The 19,677-nt window shown below is 40.7% G+C and overlaps 1 protein-coding gene across 1 annotated transcript; it reads right to left on the bottom strand.

The window, feature by feature from the left end:
* Positions 1-48: 48 nt before the first annotated feature.
* On the bottom strand, positions 49-2,616 carry LOC124475994 (BRCA2 and CDKN1A interacting protein). The gene is made up of 7 exons (XM_047032928.1): positions 2,401-2,616; positions 2,158-2,232; positions 1,949-2,029; positions 1,754-1,843; positions 1,468-1,655; positions 794-962; positions 49-616 (listed from the first exon to the last, which is right to left on the bottom strand). The coding sequence occupies exons 1-7, from the start codon at positions 2,557-2,559 to the stop codon at positions 446-448; spliced, it is 933 nt and encodes a 310-aa protein (XP_046888884.1). The 5' UTR covers positions 2,560-2,616; the 3' UTR covers positions 49-445.
* Between the last annotated feature and the right edge of the window lie 17,061 nt (positions 2,617-19,677).

Genomic DNA, 19,677 nt, shown 5'->3' with positions numbered 1-19,677 from the left:
GAATATTTGAGCTACCATAGTCATCAACATGACAAATACAAACTGGCATTTAGAAATATTATTTGAAATCGTATTATTTATTATGCAAAACCTTGTATTGTATACAAAATTCTCTGTGCAGAAGTTATATGTAAGGAACCGTTTGTACAATACTTGATGTTGATTTTCCTGTAAATACACTTCTGCATTGTAGCATGTTCTTCAGGGGATTTCTTTCATTAACAGGTCAGGAAAATTCTAGGAACTACCAAATGGTGTATATACCTTAAGAGACCATTACAGTGGTGTACATATGATGTATTCAATGCATCAGGTTATTTTACACACAATAACAGTTTGTAAATACATTTTGATGCATATATAGTCCTCCTTTCCGTATACCTTCCAAAATTATCCAGTTGTAGTATGAGTGAGGGTGTCCATCTTATGTTTTCAAGAGTTTATTTCACAAAGTGAGGTACTCTTTGAGCTTTTCCATGATTGTGGGCATCTTGTCGGCTGGAATCAACATCACGGTACGGTAGGGCTTCATGGGGACGTCGTTGAAGGACCACCTCCCAGTGAGGCAAGAATCAGTCTCCTCCTGGACAGAGTAGTTGAACTTAATGGTGGCTTGCTGTGGAGACAGAGTCAAAAGGTCAGTGACTATTTACATGGGTGCACCTAAATACTGCCATGATTGATGTTGCCAAATGGCTCATGTTTTTTAGGTTTCATGCATTGCCTTCCACCCACACACAACTTCTGTGCGACTACAAATGTTGCAGAAAATTCCTTAAAAGCCCTATTGTACCTCATAGAAGAACTCCTCCTCCGCATTGGCAAACATCAGTTCCTCTTTTGGGGCTTGGCCTCTGGCTGGGATGGTTTTGTTTGCCTCCTTGCAGGTCTTGCTGATCATCAGACAGAAGTGACACCTCCCACTGGGCTTATTGGTCCTCTGGGCCTCTGCCATCTCCTCCCTGGCAGAAGAAAAAAACAAATAAAAATGCATATCAGATTATTTTTTTGCCATTTAACATGACACTTGTTCTTTGAAATCAGACTTAAGATATGTTGTGAGCTCACTTTTTTAGGCAAGTGGTTACACAACTGACTTGCATTATTCAGTATTAATGCTGCAGGCTTACACAGTCATGAATGTTAAATCAGTTCTGAACAAAATAATCTCTTACAACAATATTAATATATCTTGGTAGAATTGTAAAGTGTAACAAGTAGGAGGGCAATCAAAAGTTAGATGTGTTGACTTGTTAAGTCACAGTAAAGTTATGTGATGAATCCCTGTAAGATAGTTTACATAGTTCTAGCTGCCCTATTCATTCTTGTCAACAACATTGCACATGGCAGACAACACACTGACAAAGCAAAAGTCACCATGGAAACTCCCTGAACCTGCTGTGACCTGAGAGCATGCCATGCTGAGAGGGGTAGTGTTCTGAGGTGAGGTGGTGGAGCGGTACTTACTGGAGCTGTTTGTGCAGGGGTAATGCAATCTGTGGGGGGACATTGAGGAAGCGTTCGCTCAGCAGCAAACCCACAGGCTTACTAGTGTCGTTGAGCACCTTTTCCAGCTGCTCCGTCATGCTGTGTGGGCAGCTCTTCTCACATTGGGCCAGAACCAGCTCCTTCACATCCTCAACACACTGGACCCCCTGCAAACACATCAATAAAGTAAAGAAAGAAGTTAATCGCAACTACACTGCCGTAATAAAGTTCACTGTATTTTTGGCTTGGTATTTGTGTGCCATACCTTTCTCTCTGTGAGATTAAGCATACTGATGAATCCGAAAACTTCATCAAGATCCCCCTCGTTGTCACTGTCTTCTGGTACCTCTGCTTGCTAGAACAAAATGCAGAGATGTATTGTTCAAAAGCTATCCAATTCCAGTTCAATCTATTTCTCCATGTTTAACAGGACACGCATCGATGGTCTCCTTCTCCTCACCCTAATGACGCTTCCGACGTGGTTCTGTTGGATAAGGATGTCCGTCATCTCTGACGTGTTTACATGAGCCTTTAGAAACAGCTGCATTGAAAATAAGAGAATTAAAAGCGTTCATAATGAAGATCGCAGTGAAAATTAAATTCAAAGCTGATGAAAATATTAGGTAGTGGTGTCAATAGGGATACCGTATTACTTTTGCCATTACATACCTGTTGCAATAGCTTTTTAACACCATTGAAATCATTATCTGAGATTGTATGCGCCTCGAAGTCCACGATTACCTCCTGACATACGAAACAAGACTTGGTCAGATGTGATTAAATGTATATCTAAATAAACCAGATATATATAGCTTCCTAACTACATAGCTAGCGTTCTGACATATGGTTTGTTAGCCAGTTAGCTAGCTAGCTAGGCCTTGAATGCAGACACACACACACACGTCAATTTACTTCATTGATCTCTTCGTCTGAGGCTTCACTGTCTTCTTCTCCTGATTCATCGTCGTCTTCCAAGCCCTCGTCCGAGCTCTTATCCTCACATTCCTCTGGATTTTCACCCACTCCAACTGCTCGTCTTTTAGCCGAAGAAGCCATGCTGCTTGCAAACATTCACACTACGTTAAATTTGAAACGAAGGAGGGGCCAGGTTTGAACGGAGCACCGAAACTGAAATCAGAGCCTGTTTAAGGAGAGCCTGCCCACTCCCTGTTAAGCCCCATTGTACCGAATTTTGTTGCAGTTACACCAGAGTTCCACTGGGAGTGATCGCGTTCGAGTGCAAAATGAATGGGAGTCTATGGAGCTAAACGGCTAAATGTGTCTCTTTCGCCTGATTGTCTTGATAAATTGTAGTTTTTGCATGTTCGACATGGATTACAGGTCCAAAGTTGAATGAACGAGTGCTTATGTCCTTTCGATTTCTTACAGGGTTGTTGCCCATAACACGCTAGCATTCTGCTATTTATGCTGATAGGTTAGTGAAGGACTGACTACGACCAGAGATCCCGCTTGATGGCATCCGAAGCAGAACAAGAATGTCAGAGCATTAACAACATTAGCAACAACATTAGCAAGCCAAAACTCTTTTTAGCATGTGTATTGACAGGGAGAGCCTAACCTGTCAACTGTGTTGTCGATGCCTCAAGAGAAAAGTGGAAGTAACCAGAGCTTGCCGTCAAGCAGTAGCTCTGGTCGTACGATGTGTATGACGTAAATTACATTTTCAAAGGCTTTTTAGAACGGAAAGGCGACTTTAAAAACACCCAACGGTGTGTATTTTCTCCCTTTGTCTCCCTTTTCGAATTCAGAATTCAAATTACTAGACCAAAAATTATATCCTGAGAAAAGTGGATTTAGACCTCCATTCATTCTGCACTCGACCGTTAGCGCCCTCATATGGAACTTGAGTGGAACTGCAACCAGTTCAGAACCCGGAAGTTTCCCGAGAGTGGGAGTTCTCCTTTTATTAGACCTTCTCTGGTGGAAGTTCTCCCTTTATTAGATATTCTCTGCCGAAATGATGAAGCTAAGATACCATCATGGCGCAAATATTGTGAGCTTTCTTCTTCTGTTTAATGGCGGATGGCAACCAGCGCGAAAGTGCATTACCGCCACCTATTATTTTCTTATCGGGATTTGGTTGGCAAATATAGTTAGCAACTATGGAGGATTATTGAATTTATACCATCGACATAATAAAGATCATAATAAATCTTTAATCTTCAAATTGATATCTTTGATATCAATTATCACCCTACGTCACACAACTGTCAAGTAGGCTCAACTGCGCATGTCGGTTGCAAAAGACGAACTTCCCCCGGTCTATTACACTTGGAGTGTCGATCAGGTCATCATATATCTCTGGCCACTGGATTGCAGGGCTTGATATTAACTTTTTGAGGCTCTTGACCTTTGGACAAATACATTTACGTTTCACTTGTCTATGCACAAAAAGTCACTTGACCCCGATACCTTTAAATAGCCTGACCAAGTGATCGGGCAAAACTAGCCTGGCTAACGGAGGTTGCTTCCTCAGGCAAATGACGATTGAAACAGGTGTTGGACCAAATAGGGGTTATGCGGAGCGCTCAGCGTTCGAACCGGAAAACAGATGTAATCGTTTCCACTTAACTTCTGTACACATCTGCAGCGCTAGGTGATCCAAATAACTTATATTGACAGGGAAGTTCAAGGATTTTATCATTTGTATTACTCTCTACATTAGGCTAAATGTGACAGGAATAAAGTGATTAGTTCATATAACGTTATAATAGCTTAACGTTTCCCAGGAGGTAGCACTAACGCTAGCTCTACACATTAACTACAACGTTACAGAAGGTTACATAGCTACACAGATAGTGCTAAGTTATCAATGAAATATGAATTTTGCTACTATTCAGATATCGCTGAATTAAGAATTGGTCTAGTAAACCCATCCCTAAACATTAGCCTACTCTCAAGCTTTTTTTTATTATTCTGCATGGACCTGTGACAAGATGCTCTGACACTGACATTACCTGTCAACCTGTCTTTGTTTGAAACTGGTGGACAAGAAGATACAACATTCATCCATTCTGTACTTTTATTATTTTTTCTAACAATGTTGTAGAAATCTAAAAACACCTGTCAGAACAACAGTCTACATTAGACCTACAGTCGACACGTTAGACCTACAGTCAGGTGGATTACCTACTGATAGCATACAAGTCTTAACTAACTAGCTTACTGTCATGTTAGCTAACACAATTGCTATATCCGGTGCCATTAGCAAAAACTACGTAATACCTTCATAATTATGAATAAATGAGGAGGCGTAAAACGTAAATACTTTGTCTAACAGGGTACTCGGGGCTCTGGAAGTCCGTTTGGCAATCCTGTGTACATGGGAAATTGTAATTGAGGGTAGCTCCTTTAAACACCGGCTAGTAGGTGGCCTTTACTACGCTGTGTTTACCTCAGTAGCGGCCGGCCGGAAGTAGTTACATCTGTTTTGTAGAACCCGGAAGAATGTTGCGCATAACCCCTATTCTCACTCCCCCGCAGAATCCCACTCCCCTACGCGTGAACGCGCACTGCCTTCCTAGCGTATTGCTAGTTGACGAACCAAAGCGATTTTTACAATGTTTAGCCTAAGTTCCCTCGTCTTAGGCTTTGAGGAAACTGTCAGTAGCAGGGTCGGACTGGGACTGAAAAACAGCCCGGGACTTTGAAACACAGACTGGCCAGCCCCCCCCCCCCCCCTCCACTTTCTCCTTCACTTTCTTTTTCCATACTTGTCTCTGTTTCTGCATCTGCTATTTGATGTTGCAAAAGAACAATAATCAGTTAACTATATTCAATAATGACAATCAATTCAACAAACAAATTTCCATATGATAACCCCGTTAACAGACTGACTCTTGTGTACAGTTTTAGTGCTGCACCTGTCATAGTCTCTCCACAGGACCCTGTCACCACAGCAGCCTCCATCTCTTTCCCTGTGTCACCTGTGTGCCTGCTTTAATACACAGAACAAAAAATCAAGACAATTGCATTTGAGCCACATAGCACATTTATTATTTGAAGCCAAAAAACATGTTGTGCATATTTAGATGAGTGCCTTTTTCTCTTGGCCATTTCTATTACTTAATTTAAAATGTATAGCCTATATATTGGCCAACAGTTATACCAAATGTATAATGTTTTAAGAAAAATTAAAACAATATGGTTTGGAATGATATTTGAATTTTCTAAATGTCGAAATTACAGCAGTTTACAGCTACTTGCACCTGGCGCCTCTGGTTCAGCCGCATCTTTGGGCTGCAAACTCTCTCCGTCTTTTGATGGCGTAAACATGTATTCTATACTTCTACATTGTGCAGCATTTGCTTGCTGTGCCCGTTGTTTTTCTCCTTTTCTTTTCCTTTCCATTTCTTTGCCAAAGAAACAACGACGTTAGCTAACATAGCTCCAACGAATAGGCTGTACCCGGAAAACGATTGATTTTTGACCAATCGTGATCTTTAAAATGGACGGACAAGTGTATGGAAGCAAATCACTGCCATAATGTTTTGAATTTAAAAGGCATCGAATACTTAATATTGAAATTTAGACAACACTGAATTCTCATCTGAATATATTTCAATGTAAAATAAAATTCAGGTTGCTCAAATACGAGCCAAAAAAAATCGATCTTAAAAATTTGAGCCAAAGAAATTCGAACATATCAAATTCGACCCGAAAAATTTAGAGCTTAAAAAATTCAGATTTTAAACATCCGGGATATCGAGGACAGGTCATGGAGTTAATATAACTAGAGTGAGCTACTTTTGTCTTCCAAGATGGCGTCCCCATTCATTTCTATGAAAAGTGCTCAGTGGCGCAGTGAGGCAAGCGAGAGCGCGAGACTGGACGCGGCCATCTTTCCACTTCCGTGTCTTCCGGTCAAGCTTTAAAGAGTGGCTCTTTTTTTCCCTAGCTCCGAGACCTCGTGCACGCTTGCAACTAACTGTACACGTCATACTTTGCGACAACCAGTCGCGAGCATAGATTTATATGGGCTGTTTATCAATCCACGTTTTTTTCCATTCTTGTGATCTTGCGAACTCGTTTGACGTCATCTTTTATTGCCCAAGTACGGTTCCAATCCAAAGGACACAAGTCACCAAGAACGCCAAAAATACCTGGAAATGTTCCTGATCCGCCCCTTTTATCAAGGATGCATCGGATGGTGACTTGATCAGCGAGAACGCTTCTGATTTCCCAGAAGTCATTGCAAGATGTCAAGCAAGGCGGACAAACCTCACAACTGTAATTTTTTACTTTTCATATTTCAGCTAAACGGTACGGTTAAATCAGCATCTGATTTAAAATGTGACGAGAAATAGGCAGTTCAGTCGCTGAAAATGTTTTTATTTTATTGATGAAACGGCTAATTTGTAAATTTGCTCCGACTTGTCGATAACCTAGCTAGTAGCATCTCAGTGCAGTGCAGACACTAGGTACTGTAAGTTAGCAAGGGCTACAGAAAACGGGGGTCTGGGGGTCTGGTCACGGGTAGCCATCGTTCTTTTCCTCTTCTTCTTGAGCTTGAAGGTTTCCCGCTTCCTCGGAGTGCTTTAATGAAGGTCTGTGCTCTGATATGTCAGAAGTTGGTTCGATTGCATTGAGGCTCGATTGGTCTACCTGTCCCAGACCCCTACCCCTCTCCCCTCGGCTTGAAGCAACGGCCCCGGTGGATGTAGGTGGTATTGCATTAAGGTTAGGTTCCCGTGTCTTCCGGTCATTTTCATTCCAGTCAACATTTACAAAACTATCTCCCTCAATAATTTTTGTTCGATTCTCGAACCTGGCTTATACTACTAGCTTTTTCATAGAATAATTTTTCCCGATTTTTGCTAAATTTGAAACCAATCCGAAATGGGTAAACTAGCACCCTATTTATTTGCCTACGTCAATAAAAGTTGCCTGCAAATATGCTCGCGGATACTAACAGGGCACGAGCACAAAAGTTCATATTGGCCGATGGCCGATATACATTGAGCTGAATGAGCCATAGACTTATAGTGAATGAGCACAGGGAGAAATGGCTTGAGCTGCCTGCCTTGTTGTAGCAAGTTTAGCAAATCGTTGTCACACATACATGAAATGTTGTTAACATAGTTTATTCCCGTTATTTTAAAACAGATTAGATTTTTCGTAAAAACGTTCATGACATGATGGCAAATATATTATGTTAAGCGCGAGCATAGATTGTTGACATGTCTTTCTGGAGCAAAGACGAAGATTAATACTTTAACTGTTAACCACAATAGGAAATGATATATATTTAAATAATATTAGTCTTGCCTTCAGAAGCTTTTGTTAAATACACCCATTATCATTTTTTTGATCGTGTCATCAAGCCAGACTCCTTTTGTGGGACAATGAAGGTCCTCAGACACTACATATGTTTCACCCCCACTTACATCTGATGGAAACGTCTTGTAGCCTATATGGTTCTGCGAATATTCCCCTTTCAAAGGCAAATGTCCAATAAAGTATATTTTAGACACACTTCTCGAGCTTTTATTAATTACATTATCAACACGTCTTGTTAGATCACGTTATATCCATTAATAGACGTTTGGTTTTTAGGTTGAACATATAAAATACAGGTCACATTTCAACACTGATGTGAAATTGAAGGCAGTGTGAATTTCGTGGCATTTCGTTTGAATATAAAGTTGACAGTAAGCTATGGTAAGTCTGCATTATGGAAGATTTCGGTTACCAAAATAACTATTAAGCTTTATTTGCCTGGCGAGAACAACGACGGAGCTGTTCATGTTTACAGTTTATTTCATCCGATACAATGCGTTGGAAATCATACTCATATCACAAAGAAAAAAAAGCAACATATGTGATGAGTTCCATCTAGAATAGCCATATATTTAGCCCTACAGCCTATTTAAAAAAAAAACTAGTGAAAGGAATACTATACAGTGACCGATATGGAGTTAGGTTAGTTTCATAATTCAAACAAACAAACGCAACACGATTCAAACAAACTTAACACGATCCAAACAAACGTAACACGATTCATACAAACATAACACGATTCAAACAAACAAACGTAACACGATTCAAACAAACGTAACACGATTCACAAATGTATTTCGTGATTCACAAATGTAACGCGATTCACAAATAAATGATCCTATTACATTCGTTTGCAACCTGACAAAGACAAGTTACAAATCCCTGCATTCATTGGTGTGAATCCCTGCATTCGTTGGTCCAAAAATCCACACCAACAAATTTTTAGGGCTCGATTTTTTCAGCTCGAAAATCTTCGGATCGAATTTGATAGGGTCGAGTTTTTTATGGTTGAATTTTTAAGATCAATTTTTTTGGGCTCGTATTTGAGCAACCTGAATTTTATTTTACATTTAAATATATTCAGATGAGAATTCAGTGTTGTCTAAATTTCAATATTAAGTATTCGATGCCTTTTCAAATTCAAAACATTTTGGCACTGATTTGCTTCCATACAAGTGCACCGTTTGGATTTTGGATCGCTCCAGTTAAACAGTTGAATGGTATTACAGTTTTTCTCCATTGCTTTGGCTCAATTCTTGAAACAGAAATTACATTCTCAAAGCTCCACGTGCATTTAGCGAAAAAGCCTATATGGTTCAGCACAACTACATAGATCACCTTCAAAAGGTCATATCTCACCCAAAACAGTTAACTCATGCTTCAAAACCAAATCATTTTCTCATATAAATAGTCAGTGCCCCCAAAATGAAAAGTTCCTTCTCGATTGCTTTGGCTCATCTCTCGAGAAAAAAAGAGAACATTCTCAAACCTTTAAATACATTGGCCAAAATAACCCAGATGGTTCAGCAAAACACCATGGAACACCTGCAAAGGGTCATCTCTTTCCGAAAACAGACAACTTATCAGTCAAAACTAAATCCGTTTCTCATACAAATAGTCAGTGCCCCCAAAATGAAAAGTCTCTTTGGCATTGTGTAAACACTGCAGGTCAAAATGTTTAGATGTTTTGTTAGTATGGCAGTGAACCTGTGCTACAGTTACTGTAGTAGATGTTTTCTTTCCAGAATACAATGTGTCTCAATCTACATTTACATTTATTCATTTAGCAGATGCTTTTATCCAAAGCGACTTCCAAGAGAGCTTTACAAGTGTGCATAGGTCACTGATCATAACAACGCGATAGCCCCAAACATTTCCGGTAGCCAAAACATGAAGCGTACACTGTGAAAAACCCAAATATAGTAAGTGCCAAAGAGAAGAACCATAAGAGCATGTAGCCAAACAAGTTACAACCAAACAACATGAACCTCAAAAGTGCAAGAGTGTACCTGTATAAAAGCAAGCAACAATACTGTAGTGTATGCTTCATGTTTTGGCTAACCACAATGTTTTTGGGGCTATCTCGTTGTTTAGGATCATTGACCTATGCACTTTTGTAAAGCTGTCTCTTGGAAGTCGCTTTGGATAAAAACGTATGCTAAATGAATACATGTAAAATGTAAATGTGTATCAAACAGAAAAAAGATTACAGTAATTCAAGAGTAGCCTATAAGGTTTCACATCACATATTGCACTGCCATGGAAATTGTTACTAGAATTGCCATACATCTTGGTTACTGTTACAGGAAATGTGTACAGCACAATATACTTTCATACAATAAGCACATCAAAACTAACATTATGTATAACCTACACAAGTAGTATGAGTAACCACAGTAAGTTTCAGGCAAGTGACACTTTCCTCGTCAGAGTTAGCAGGGGGTGCATTACAGTAAGCCTGGCATGAAATGCACCTCCTGGTTTTGAGCCCAATGCTCATAAAGCCTCCACCTCCATGCAGAAAAAAACTCCTGGATAGGACTAAGGAATAGGGAGTCAGGTGATATGAGCACCATCAGCATTCTTTGATGGGCAGTGAATCCTGATGAGTGGGTGACGGTGGAAGCTTACATTGTCCCACACAATGACAAATGTAAGAAAGTGGTCTCATGTAGGTCTCATAAGATCGGAGTGCAGGCAGTCCAAGGACACCAGGAGTGTCTGGGTATTGTATGGGCCAAGACTGGGAATGTGGGTGACTACACCATTCTCTGAAATGGCAGCATGGGACAAGCTCTAAATATTTGATGGAAGGATTTATACTCCTGGATAGCTCCTGTCAGCTAACTAAACTTACTGTGTGATTGGTGATCGGATGTGTCCCCTTGTTTTGTAAAGTTCTATTTGCACCTGACAATAACTGTAAGCACATGATCCAAGAGATCCATATTACAGTATATACCATTATGTTTTTCATGGTATTATGTGCCTGAAAGATTTTGACAGTGGAGTGAACTAGTGTGCAGGTGATGACGTACACAAGGAAATTATGCCAATATGTTTTGCAGAGAACAACCACTTGACTGAAAAACAACAGTCAGTTTAGACCAGCAAGATATTTTCAATTGATAGTTGGCCTAATTGAAGGCAATTATACCTAACCATTTCAAAGATGTGCGAAATCATTTAAAATGTGTGCAAACTGTAGGCAATTGCACTTGTCATTTACAAGGATGTGCTAATACAATTGCAATTTGATTAAAGGAATGAAAAATTCCAATCTGTTGTGAGCAAGTGCCCAGCGGTTTGGAGGTTTGCACGTGTTGTTTATAGAATGTCATTTCTGTTTCGTGAAATGAGCCAACCCAAATTGTAAGGCCGTCCTCAAAGTGAGCGTAAACTATTAGGATTTTTTTTCTTGAATAGTGCCGTGGCCGTGGCGGCCGTTTGTTTGACCGGCCGTTCGGGAAATCTCCAAAGCCTCACGATGGCCAGTCCGACCCTGGTCAGTAGGGTAGAACATGTTTCATTAAAATGTAAGTTATGTTGTGCTTCACTTGAGAGTCTATACGATTTGTATGTCGTGCTACTCGTAAAATCCGAATGATTGTCTCAAGAAAATAGACGTAGGCCTACTCTCATCTTCCGAATAAACGTACCGGTACGTTTATTTTTTTTACCCGAAAAGTCCACCCGGTACATTTTTATTTTGGACGGTACGTTTATTTTTTTTGGGAAAAATCGAGATATAATTTTAGAAAATTCCATGCATTTTTTTCGGAATTTGAACTCTTTGATGTGAAAACGTTAGTGCTAGCTACCTTAGCTAGCTAGCTATTGGCAAGTAGCTTACATTAGCCAACGACATTAGCTACCAACTGGTTGTCAATGCAAGCTAGTAAATGTTAGCCAGAGCCTCATTATGGCTCGGATGTTAGCTCTAGCTACCGTACACTCACACAACGGTTCCCATTCAGCACACCAGCATGACAGTCACAACTATAGACAACGACCCTCTCATCGTCAAATAGAAATCCCAGGGCATTTACTTTTTTATATTTTGCAAACTCAAGTACAGTAGATACTTTGAAGGTGTAGCGTTAACTAGTACTGGTGCAAGTTCAGGAATGTATGCCGCACAAGACGCGGAATATGAGGTGCTGCAGATGATGTCATCAGAAATATCACAGCACCTGCAATTGTGCTGCGCGGCAGTCGTGTCTACTATAAGTTTGATGAGGTACCGTATACCAGTAGTCATGGAATGTTTGTTATTTGACAGATTTGTAACTATGTATTTCCAAGCTACAGGCATTGAAGTATCTTCCTAATGCTTTATTTGGTAGTGGTTGTCATGTTGACTGTAAGCTGTTTAAGGAAAAGTAGTACTAGTACATGTATGTTTGTAACTAGACAGCCTCTTTTTTTACTTTGTAATAACTAAGTATGTCCAGTGGTTTTCATGTTATGTTGCAGTCATGTTGACTGTAAGTTTTTGAGGAAAACTACCATATATTTGTAACAGCCTCTTTTTTGAACATTTCTAACAATGATTATGCATTTCCAAACCACAAGTGTTGAAGTTTTTTCCTAGCAATGGTATATTTGCTGTCCATTTCTACTCCTGATTGCAAGTGACAGTAAAAGATGCGCACTTACACTGATAGGAACACATTTTGATCGCATATGGACACAGTTTTTGTGCTGATTTGGCAATTTTCCGGGGGGTACTTTTATTCCGGGGGGAACTTTTATTCGGAAGATAAGAGTACTAATTTGGAGCTGCACTTGAAAAACGATGTTGATGTCGATGTTGTGCTTAACTATACTATTATCGGAATGAGGGTATTATGTGAATTATGTTGTAGTTATGACTGCTGTCACTGTCGGGTAAGCGAGAATCCTTCTTTGTATTCATTTGTACAAATCACTTTTCACTTCTGATTCTTGATGTAGGCTACTTGCTGTTATAGGCTACTTACTAAATGCAGTATATGCCAATTGTAAAATAGGCCTAATCGTTTCTTACATGAGTAGGCCTACAGCTACATTATTTTACAAATGTATATAAAAAGGCCCCTGCTCACACTGCTACCAGAATTCAACTTCTATTTCCCTCTCAGTAAACTTGGCCTAGGCTACTTGCCACACAACTGTTTTGCATAAGTTAATCAATTGTCCCTTTAGCCCGTCAACATTAGCGAGCTGATTGAGAACAGAAAATATCGGTTCGTCAACGGCTAATCCGCATCCAAATCATGTGGTGAATTTCAACCAGGCTAAACTTATCAGGGAAGTTGCTTGTGCACGTCCTACTTCAAAAGTCAGGAAAGGTCGATCACCAAAACCGTGATTTTCTAACGGTATGATGGCGCAAAAGACGAAAGAGAGAGCGGTGATATTCTCGCCATCAGAGCAAATTATTATAATGAGTCTCTACGAAGACAATAAGCATATTATCATGGTTAAATCAAACACCGCCACCCAGGCGCGGATTAATGCACACTTGCACAGGCTTGCCTTGGCTGCAGCCTAGGGGCCCCACGTGTGCAGGGGGCCCCGGATTGGCCGGATTGTTTTTGAATATTTTATATGTGCTTCAGCGGGAACAAAATAAAGACCCTAATTGGCCCATAAGAAACTTTTTCTTTTTTAATAAGCAAGTGATTAATAAAGCTAAAAGTGATTACCAGCTTGCAGTTGAACTGTGAATGCAGGGTATTCTGTTACTTTGCTGTTCATAGTTACATTCCGTTCATAGTATAGTAATTGTTTTGAGGCTGTGGAGGCAAAGGGTTATCTGGTATTCTTTCCACTTACGTATATTGAATATATACATTCTTTGCTAACGCTAACTCATACCTGTCAACAACCCTCCCGTTTTGTAATTTCTCCCGTGAAACTCCCGTAATTTGTATGGCCAAACCTCGTTATATAAATATTAGCATCAATATATTATTTCAATGTTGTCCAGTTTCCAGATCTTGTATGAAATGCATCCTACATTTGTGACCGCAACCAGAGCCCGTCTATATTAACTACATCCTACAACCCAGTTGCGCTGTTGATATCTCCGCAGGTAGGCGGGAGAATTTGAAAAATACACGGTTGATTTTTGATACAGAATCACTTGTAGAAATGGCAAAAGTCTCAGGTGGTGCTACGGCAAAAAAATAAATATATAGCTGCAAATTAACAGTAGGCTACATAGTAGCAGACTGGCCATCGGGAGCACCTGGAAAATTCCCGATGGGCCGAGGCACTTCTGGTTGCCTTATAATTCGCTTGCCTTATAATTTTGCCTTATAATTTTTTTTACTACTAATGAAAATTTCGGCAGAAGATTGAGCAACACGGTTGGCCGGCCCCCCTTTCCCCCAGGACGGTTGGTATATTCCAAATGAACGTCTTTGCACACAACAATTATCCTGGCCCTGGCTGGCAGCCCAACTTCTCACCGCCCACAAAAAAATTTGGTCGGGAAGTTGGGTCTGGAGGGTCTCGTATTGGGGACAACTACAGAAAACCAGAATCGGGACGGACCAATGAAATTGCCAGGGTGGGCTTTATACGATGATGGACAGATGATCAACAGTAACGTAATCAACAACGTCACGAAAGAGCGCTTGGGTTGAATTCGTTTTCAACAAACAACATATTACGTTGCTCTGATTGGTTGTAGGTCTATCCAATTGAGCGAAGAGGCATTTGTTTTACGAGTTCGGTTGAAACGCCCCGTAGTCACAGCCCAACGGAAAGTTTTCAGACTCATATTCTGACTAGAATTATGAGTATGACAACGTCAGGCTACTCGTATTGGGGACAACTACAGAAAACCAGAATCAGGACGGACCAATGAAATTGCCAGGGCGGGCTTTATACGATGATGGACAGATGATCAACAGTAACGTAATCAACAACCTCACGAAAGAGCGCTTGGGTTGAATTCGTTTTCAACAAACAACATATTACGTTGCTCTGATTGGTTGTAGGTCTATCCAATTGAGCGAAGAGGCATTTGTTTTACGAGTTCGGTTGAAACACGCCCCGTAGTCACAGCCAAACAGAGAGTTTTCAGACTCATATTCTGACTAGAATTATGAGTATGACAACGTCAGGCTAAACAACAGTGACACCAGAGCCTGTTTAAGGAAAGCCTGCCCACTCCCTATTAAGCCCCATTGTACCGAATTTTGTTGCAGTTCCACCAGAGTTCCACTGGGAGTGATCGCGGTCGAGTGCAAAATAAATGGGAGTCTATGGAGCTAAACGGCTAAATTTGTCTCTTTCGCCTGATTGTTGTTGATAAATCTCAGATTTGATTGTAGTTTTTGCATGTTCAACATAGATTACAAGTCAAAAGTTGAATGAACGAGTACTTATGTCCTTTCGATTTCTTACATGGTAAGTCGTTGTGGCCCATAACACGCTAGCATTCTGCTAACGAAGGCTGATTGGTTAGTGAAGGACTGACTACGACCAGAGATCCCGCTTGATGGCATCCGAAGCAGAACCAGAATGTCAGAGCATTAGCAACATTAGCAACAACATTAGCAAGCCAAAACTATTTCTAGCATGTGTATTGACAGGGAGAGCCTAACCTGTCAGCTGTGTTGTCGATGCCTCGAGAGAAAAGAGGAAGTAACCAGAGCTTGCCGTCACGCAGTAGCTCTGGTTGTACGTTGTGTATGACGTCAATGCCATTTTCAAAGTCTTTTTTAGAACAGAAACGCGACTTTAAAAAAATCCAACACCCGCGGTGTGTATTTTTTTTGCCTGCCCTTTCGATCTCAGAATTCAAATTACTAGACAACATTTTTTATTTTAAGGGGTATAGCTCCATAGACCTCCAGTCATTCTGCACTCGACCGTTAGCGCCCTCATATGGAACTTGAGTGGAACTGCAACCAGTTCAGAACCTGGAAGTTTCCCGAGAGTGGGAGTTCTCTCTTTATTAGACATTCTCTGGTGACACTGACAGATCGAAAGCTAGCTAGTAGAGACAATATAAAGATGGAAAACCAGGCCAAGAAACGTAAACGTAATTACCTTCATTGGACAATGTTATACCAATTGAAAAGGCGGCTATGTTTGTTTGTTTTACATAGAGCCTCACAAACTTTTTCGCTCAAATCAGCCCCAAAAAATTTGCTATGCGCGCTCGCATTAAGCGTGGAAGTCCCTATAACAGCATCACATCAGGCACAGAAGTTGCATGCATTAGCAGGGCGCTCGCTGTGGTGGCGTATACGGGACCGGTTCTGGTGGGCCGGTCTGGATCAAAGTCCAGAGCCTATTTTTACTCCCAGTCCGTCCCTGACAGTAGGCTACATGGAGGAATTTAATGTCTAATCAGCAAGCCGCATCGACAATTCCCACGCCTTATGCAAAGTGTGTCACGCAAATATCGCACACGGTGGGAAAAACGATGTTCTGCAGCATATGAAATCACAACGGCACAGTCGCGCTGCGGAGGCCCACAAGGGCACACAGGCGATTTTGAGCTTTGTAACTATGGGACGGACGGAGGCAGACACCATGTTATAGAGTGAACTGAAAATGGCACAATGTTACAATAAAAAGAAATAAAAAGAAAACATGAATAAGTCCCATTATATTAATTCCCCCCCCCAAAAAAAAAAAAATCTCCCGGGTTTTGGTACTCAAATGTTGACAGGTATGCGCTAGCTACCTTCCGTTTTGCAAAAATAACTCACTCTGGTGGAAGCGTCGGAAATATTTAGAACTCACGCGTTAGGGCTGATTCTAACACTGTAGGAATGTAAAGAAAACACTGTAGAGTTGGCTGTCTCAATGTGTGTGTATGTCAGTTCACCTTACTTGCATGCGGACCATTTCTAGTAAAGCACAATATTTAAGAGGGGGGGAGGGGGGGGGCTCACACAAAGAGCAGCCGAGGGGCCCCTGACCACCTTAATCCACCCCTGTCGCCACCGCTGCCAAAGCAAGACATGCAGCTTGGCAAAAAAATTGCAGATAAGCTAAATGCGTATGTTTTGGGAAAATATATAGGCTTATCTTAAGTGCCTCATTACGCCAATCAATCAGATCACATTTCTTTAAATGTGCCTGCTGGCAGTAGGCTTAATGGAAATTAATCATCGAATGAGATCTTGCTAGCGAAAATAATGATCTAAATTCTTTCAGAATAAGTAGATAAAAAAGGCCAAACAGTATCTAATACATACGAATTCATGGACACTTCTGAGGATATATGTACTGAAAGCGCTTATATAGCCTATCATGTACTAAATATGTGTATATGCATGTGTAAATCCCTCTTTGATTTCATTGACTGGGACATGGACAAGGGCGAATCTAGATTCCCACTTTTGGGGGGGCTAAGCCCCTAGATAAAACTTATTATTTTTCCAGAAAAATACACAAATTCTGCTGTAATAATAAATAGTAAAAACTTTTTAATCGAGGGTCTTTGGGACAAGCTTTATGCAACGTGTTAAAACTTACATGATATAGGGTGTGCACTAGTAATCTTCCCTCCTATCTAATGGCAATTAAAAAGACTATTAAATAATTTTAATGCTGTGTTTTTTCAAAAGCTTTACATTTAGATGCACTGCAGCAGTTGTTTTGCTCACAGCCATGCCCATACATTTGGTATAATGTAATGGAAATGAGCTGCGGGCTCATTTAATTAGTGGTTGCAGGTGTGGCTGATTATAGGGGGCATAGAGGAGTGACATCTAAGGGGCCCTGGACAATGTCAACTAAAATGTTATATCACGTTATGAACGCAGTCCTAACTTTCTTTAATGTGAGAACTTTATTGCAATTGCATCAAAATATTATGTTAAATCACGTGAAAAACAGTGTTTGTGTTGTGTAGTCTAGTAACCAGTGCCGTCGCTCCCATAACGCGCACTACGCGCTGTGCGTAGAGCCCCAACTCCTGAGGGGGCACCATAAATTTGCAAACTGAAAAATCATCATAGTTATAATACTTAGAATGCCGTTTTCTCCAGCTGTTATGGCAGCCACGAACTGCAGTTGACACTGGGCATCTCTATTAGCCTTAAATTAGTACCATAGCCTGTTAAATAATTGAATGGTTAAATACTTGAATAAATAAAGAATTCTATAACACAAAGATTAAATAAATTACAAATTATATAATTTAATGCCTAATTGACATACAAAATATATATATAATATATTTGTGTGTATATATATATTTACGTTTTCATGTGTTCACATTAATTTATTTATACTTACATTTATTTATTTATACTTACATTTATCCACGGTGAAACGTGCTGCAGCAAAATAAATCTGTCGTTCCCTGTCACCAATTCAGGGGGCGGGTTGACACCTCTGATTTATGGTTCAACTTGAATCGACTGTTTTTTGACTAATTCAAGATGGCAGCACCTAGTGTGGATTCAATTATCATAAAAATTCAAATTTTAATTCAAATTTTCATATTGATGATGCAATCACTTCAAATTATGAGTCATTGCTTTCCACGACACGAAAGTAGATAAACTGCTTTTCTAAGTAAAAAGTATCGGTATTGGCAATACTGCCCCTGTATTTACTCCTTGGTATTGGATCGATATCACATTTTGCAGTATCGCACACCCCTAGCAGCTGCAGGGTGAGACGATAGAGGATCCCTCTAGATTGAAGAGAGCTTGATCGACTGGTTGAGCCTGCCTGGTGTGTTATACTGTTCATTTACCAATTGAAGTCCCAAACCAGACTTGTATTAGTTTAATTAGTCAAGCGGGTCTAAAGAGGTTCCATAAAGGCCAATTTCAGTTCACGCAAAAAAAGGTCAGATTCAAGTAGTCAAGCTAATTGCACATGCACCCTATTCTTAAGCAGCCCGAAAGGTAAAACATGGATCATACAATCCACCACGGCAAAAGCAATGCACACGGCCACGTGATTTCTTCCAGAAAGAACGTTCCCTTTAAGCCGTGTACTATGACAGCTCCCTCATCCACTGCTTCATCAAACTAAAATGACATGCCATGATTCACATGAACGATAGGCTACGTAGGTCGAGGTCCTTTTTTAGACACTTTGTTGATTAAAAAACAGACACCCACTAAACCCATCTAAATAGACTTTTTTGACAATGTTTTAAATAAATAGCCTACTATTAATCAACCCAGCAGCCTAACTTTTTACCATGGTGATTGTGTCAGGAAAATGGAGGATAGATGTAGCCTATAGATTTAGGTTCGTTTTGCAATTGTAGGCTACTGTTAACAATTATATCGCTATGAAAATTATACTCTGATCATTTAGATTGAGATAGGCTTATGCCTGATGCCTAAACATTTGAAATCACAAACGACCATACAGGATAGCCATATGTTTAACGTGGCTATATTGTCTATCAAATCTCCCTTCAAATCTCTCTTCTCCCTCTACACCACCTCACTTGGACCAATCATCACCTCCCATGGCTTCTCCTACCACTGCTACGCCGACGACACCCAGCTGTACCTGTCGTTCCCCCCGACCGATCCGGGGATCTCAGCTAGGATTGAGGCCTGCCTCGCAGACATCTCCGCCTGGATGACCGAGCACCACCTCCAGCTGAACCTCGCCAAAACAGAACTTCTCATCATCCCGGCTAAACCCTCCATCTCCCACGATCTGTCAATCACCCTGGGATCTGCGACGGTGATCCCCTCATCCTCTGCCAGGAACCTTGGGGTTACCATGGATGACAAGCTCTCCCTCACGGCCCACATCGCCGCAGTCTCCCGGTCTTGTAGATTCACCCTCTACAACATCCGGAAGATCAGGAGATACCTGTCTGAGCACTCCACCCAGCTGCTAGTCCAAGCACTGGTCCTCTCCAAGTTGGACTACTGCAACTCGCTGCTCGCTGGT

Source organism: Hypomesus transpacificus, chromosome 13 (genome assembly GCF_021917145.1).
Source record: "Hypomesus transpacificus isolate Combined female chromosome 13, fHypTra1, whole genome shotgun sequence".
NCBI classification, from domain to species: Eukaryota; Metazoa; Chordata; class Actinopteri; order Osmeriformes; family Osmeridae; genus Hypomesus; species Hypomesus transpacificus.
The sequence above is the reverse complement of the archived record's forward strand: the minus strand, read 5'-3'. Positions and strand labels throughout refer to the sequence as shown.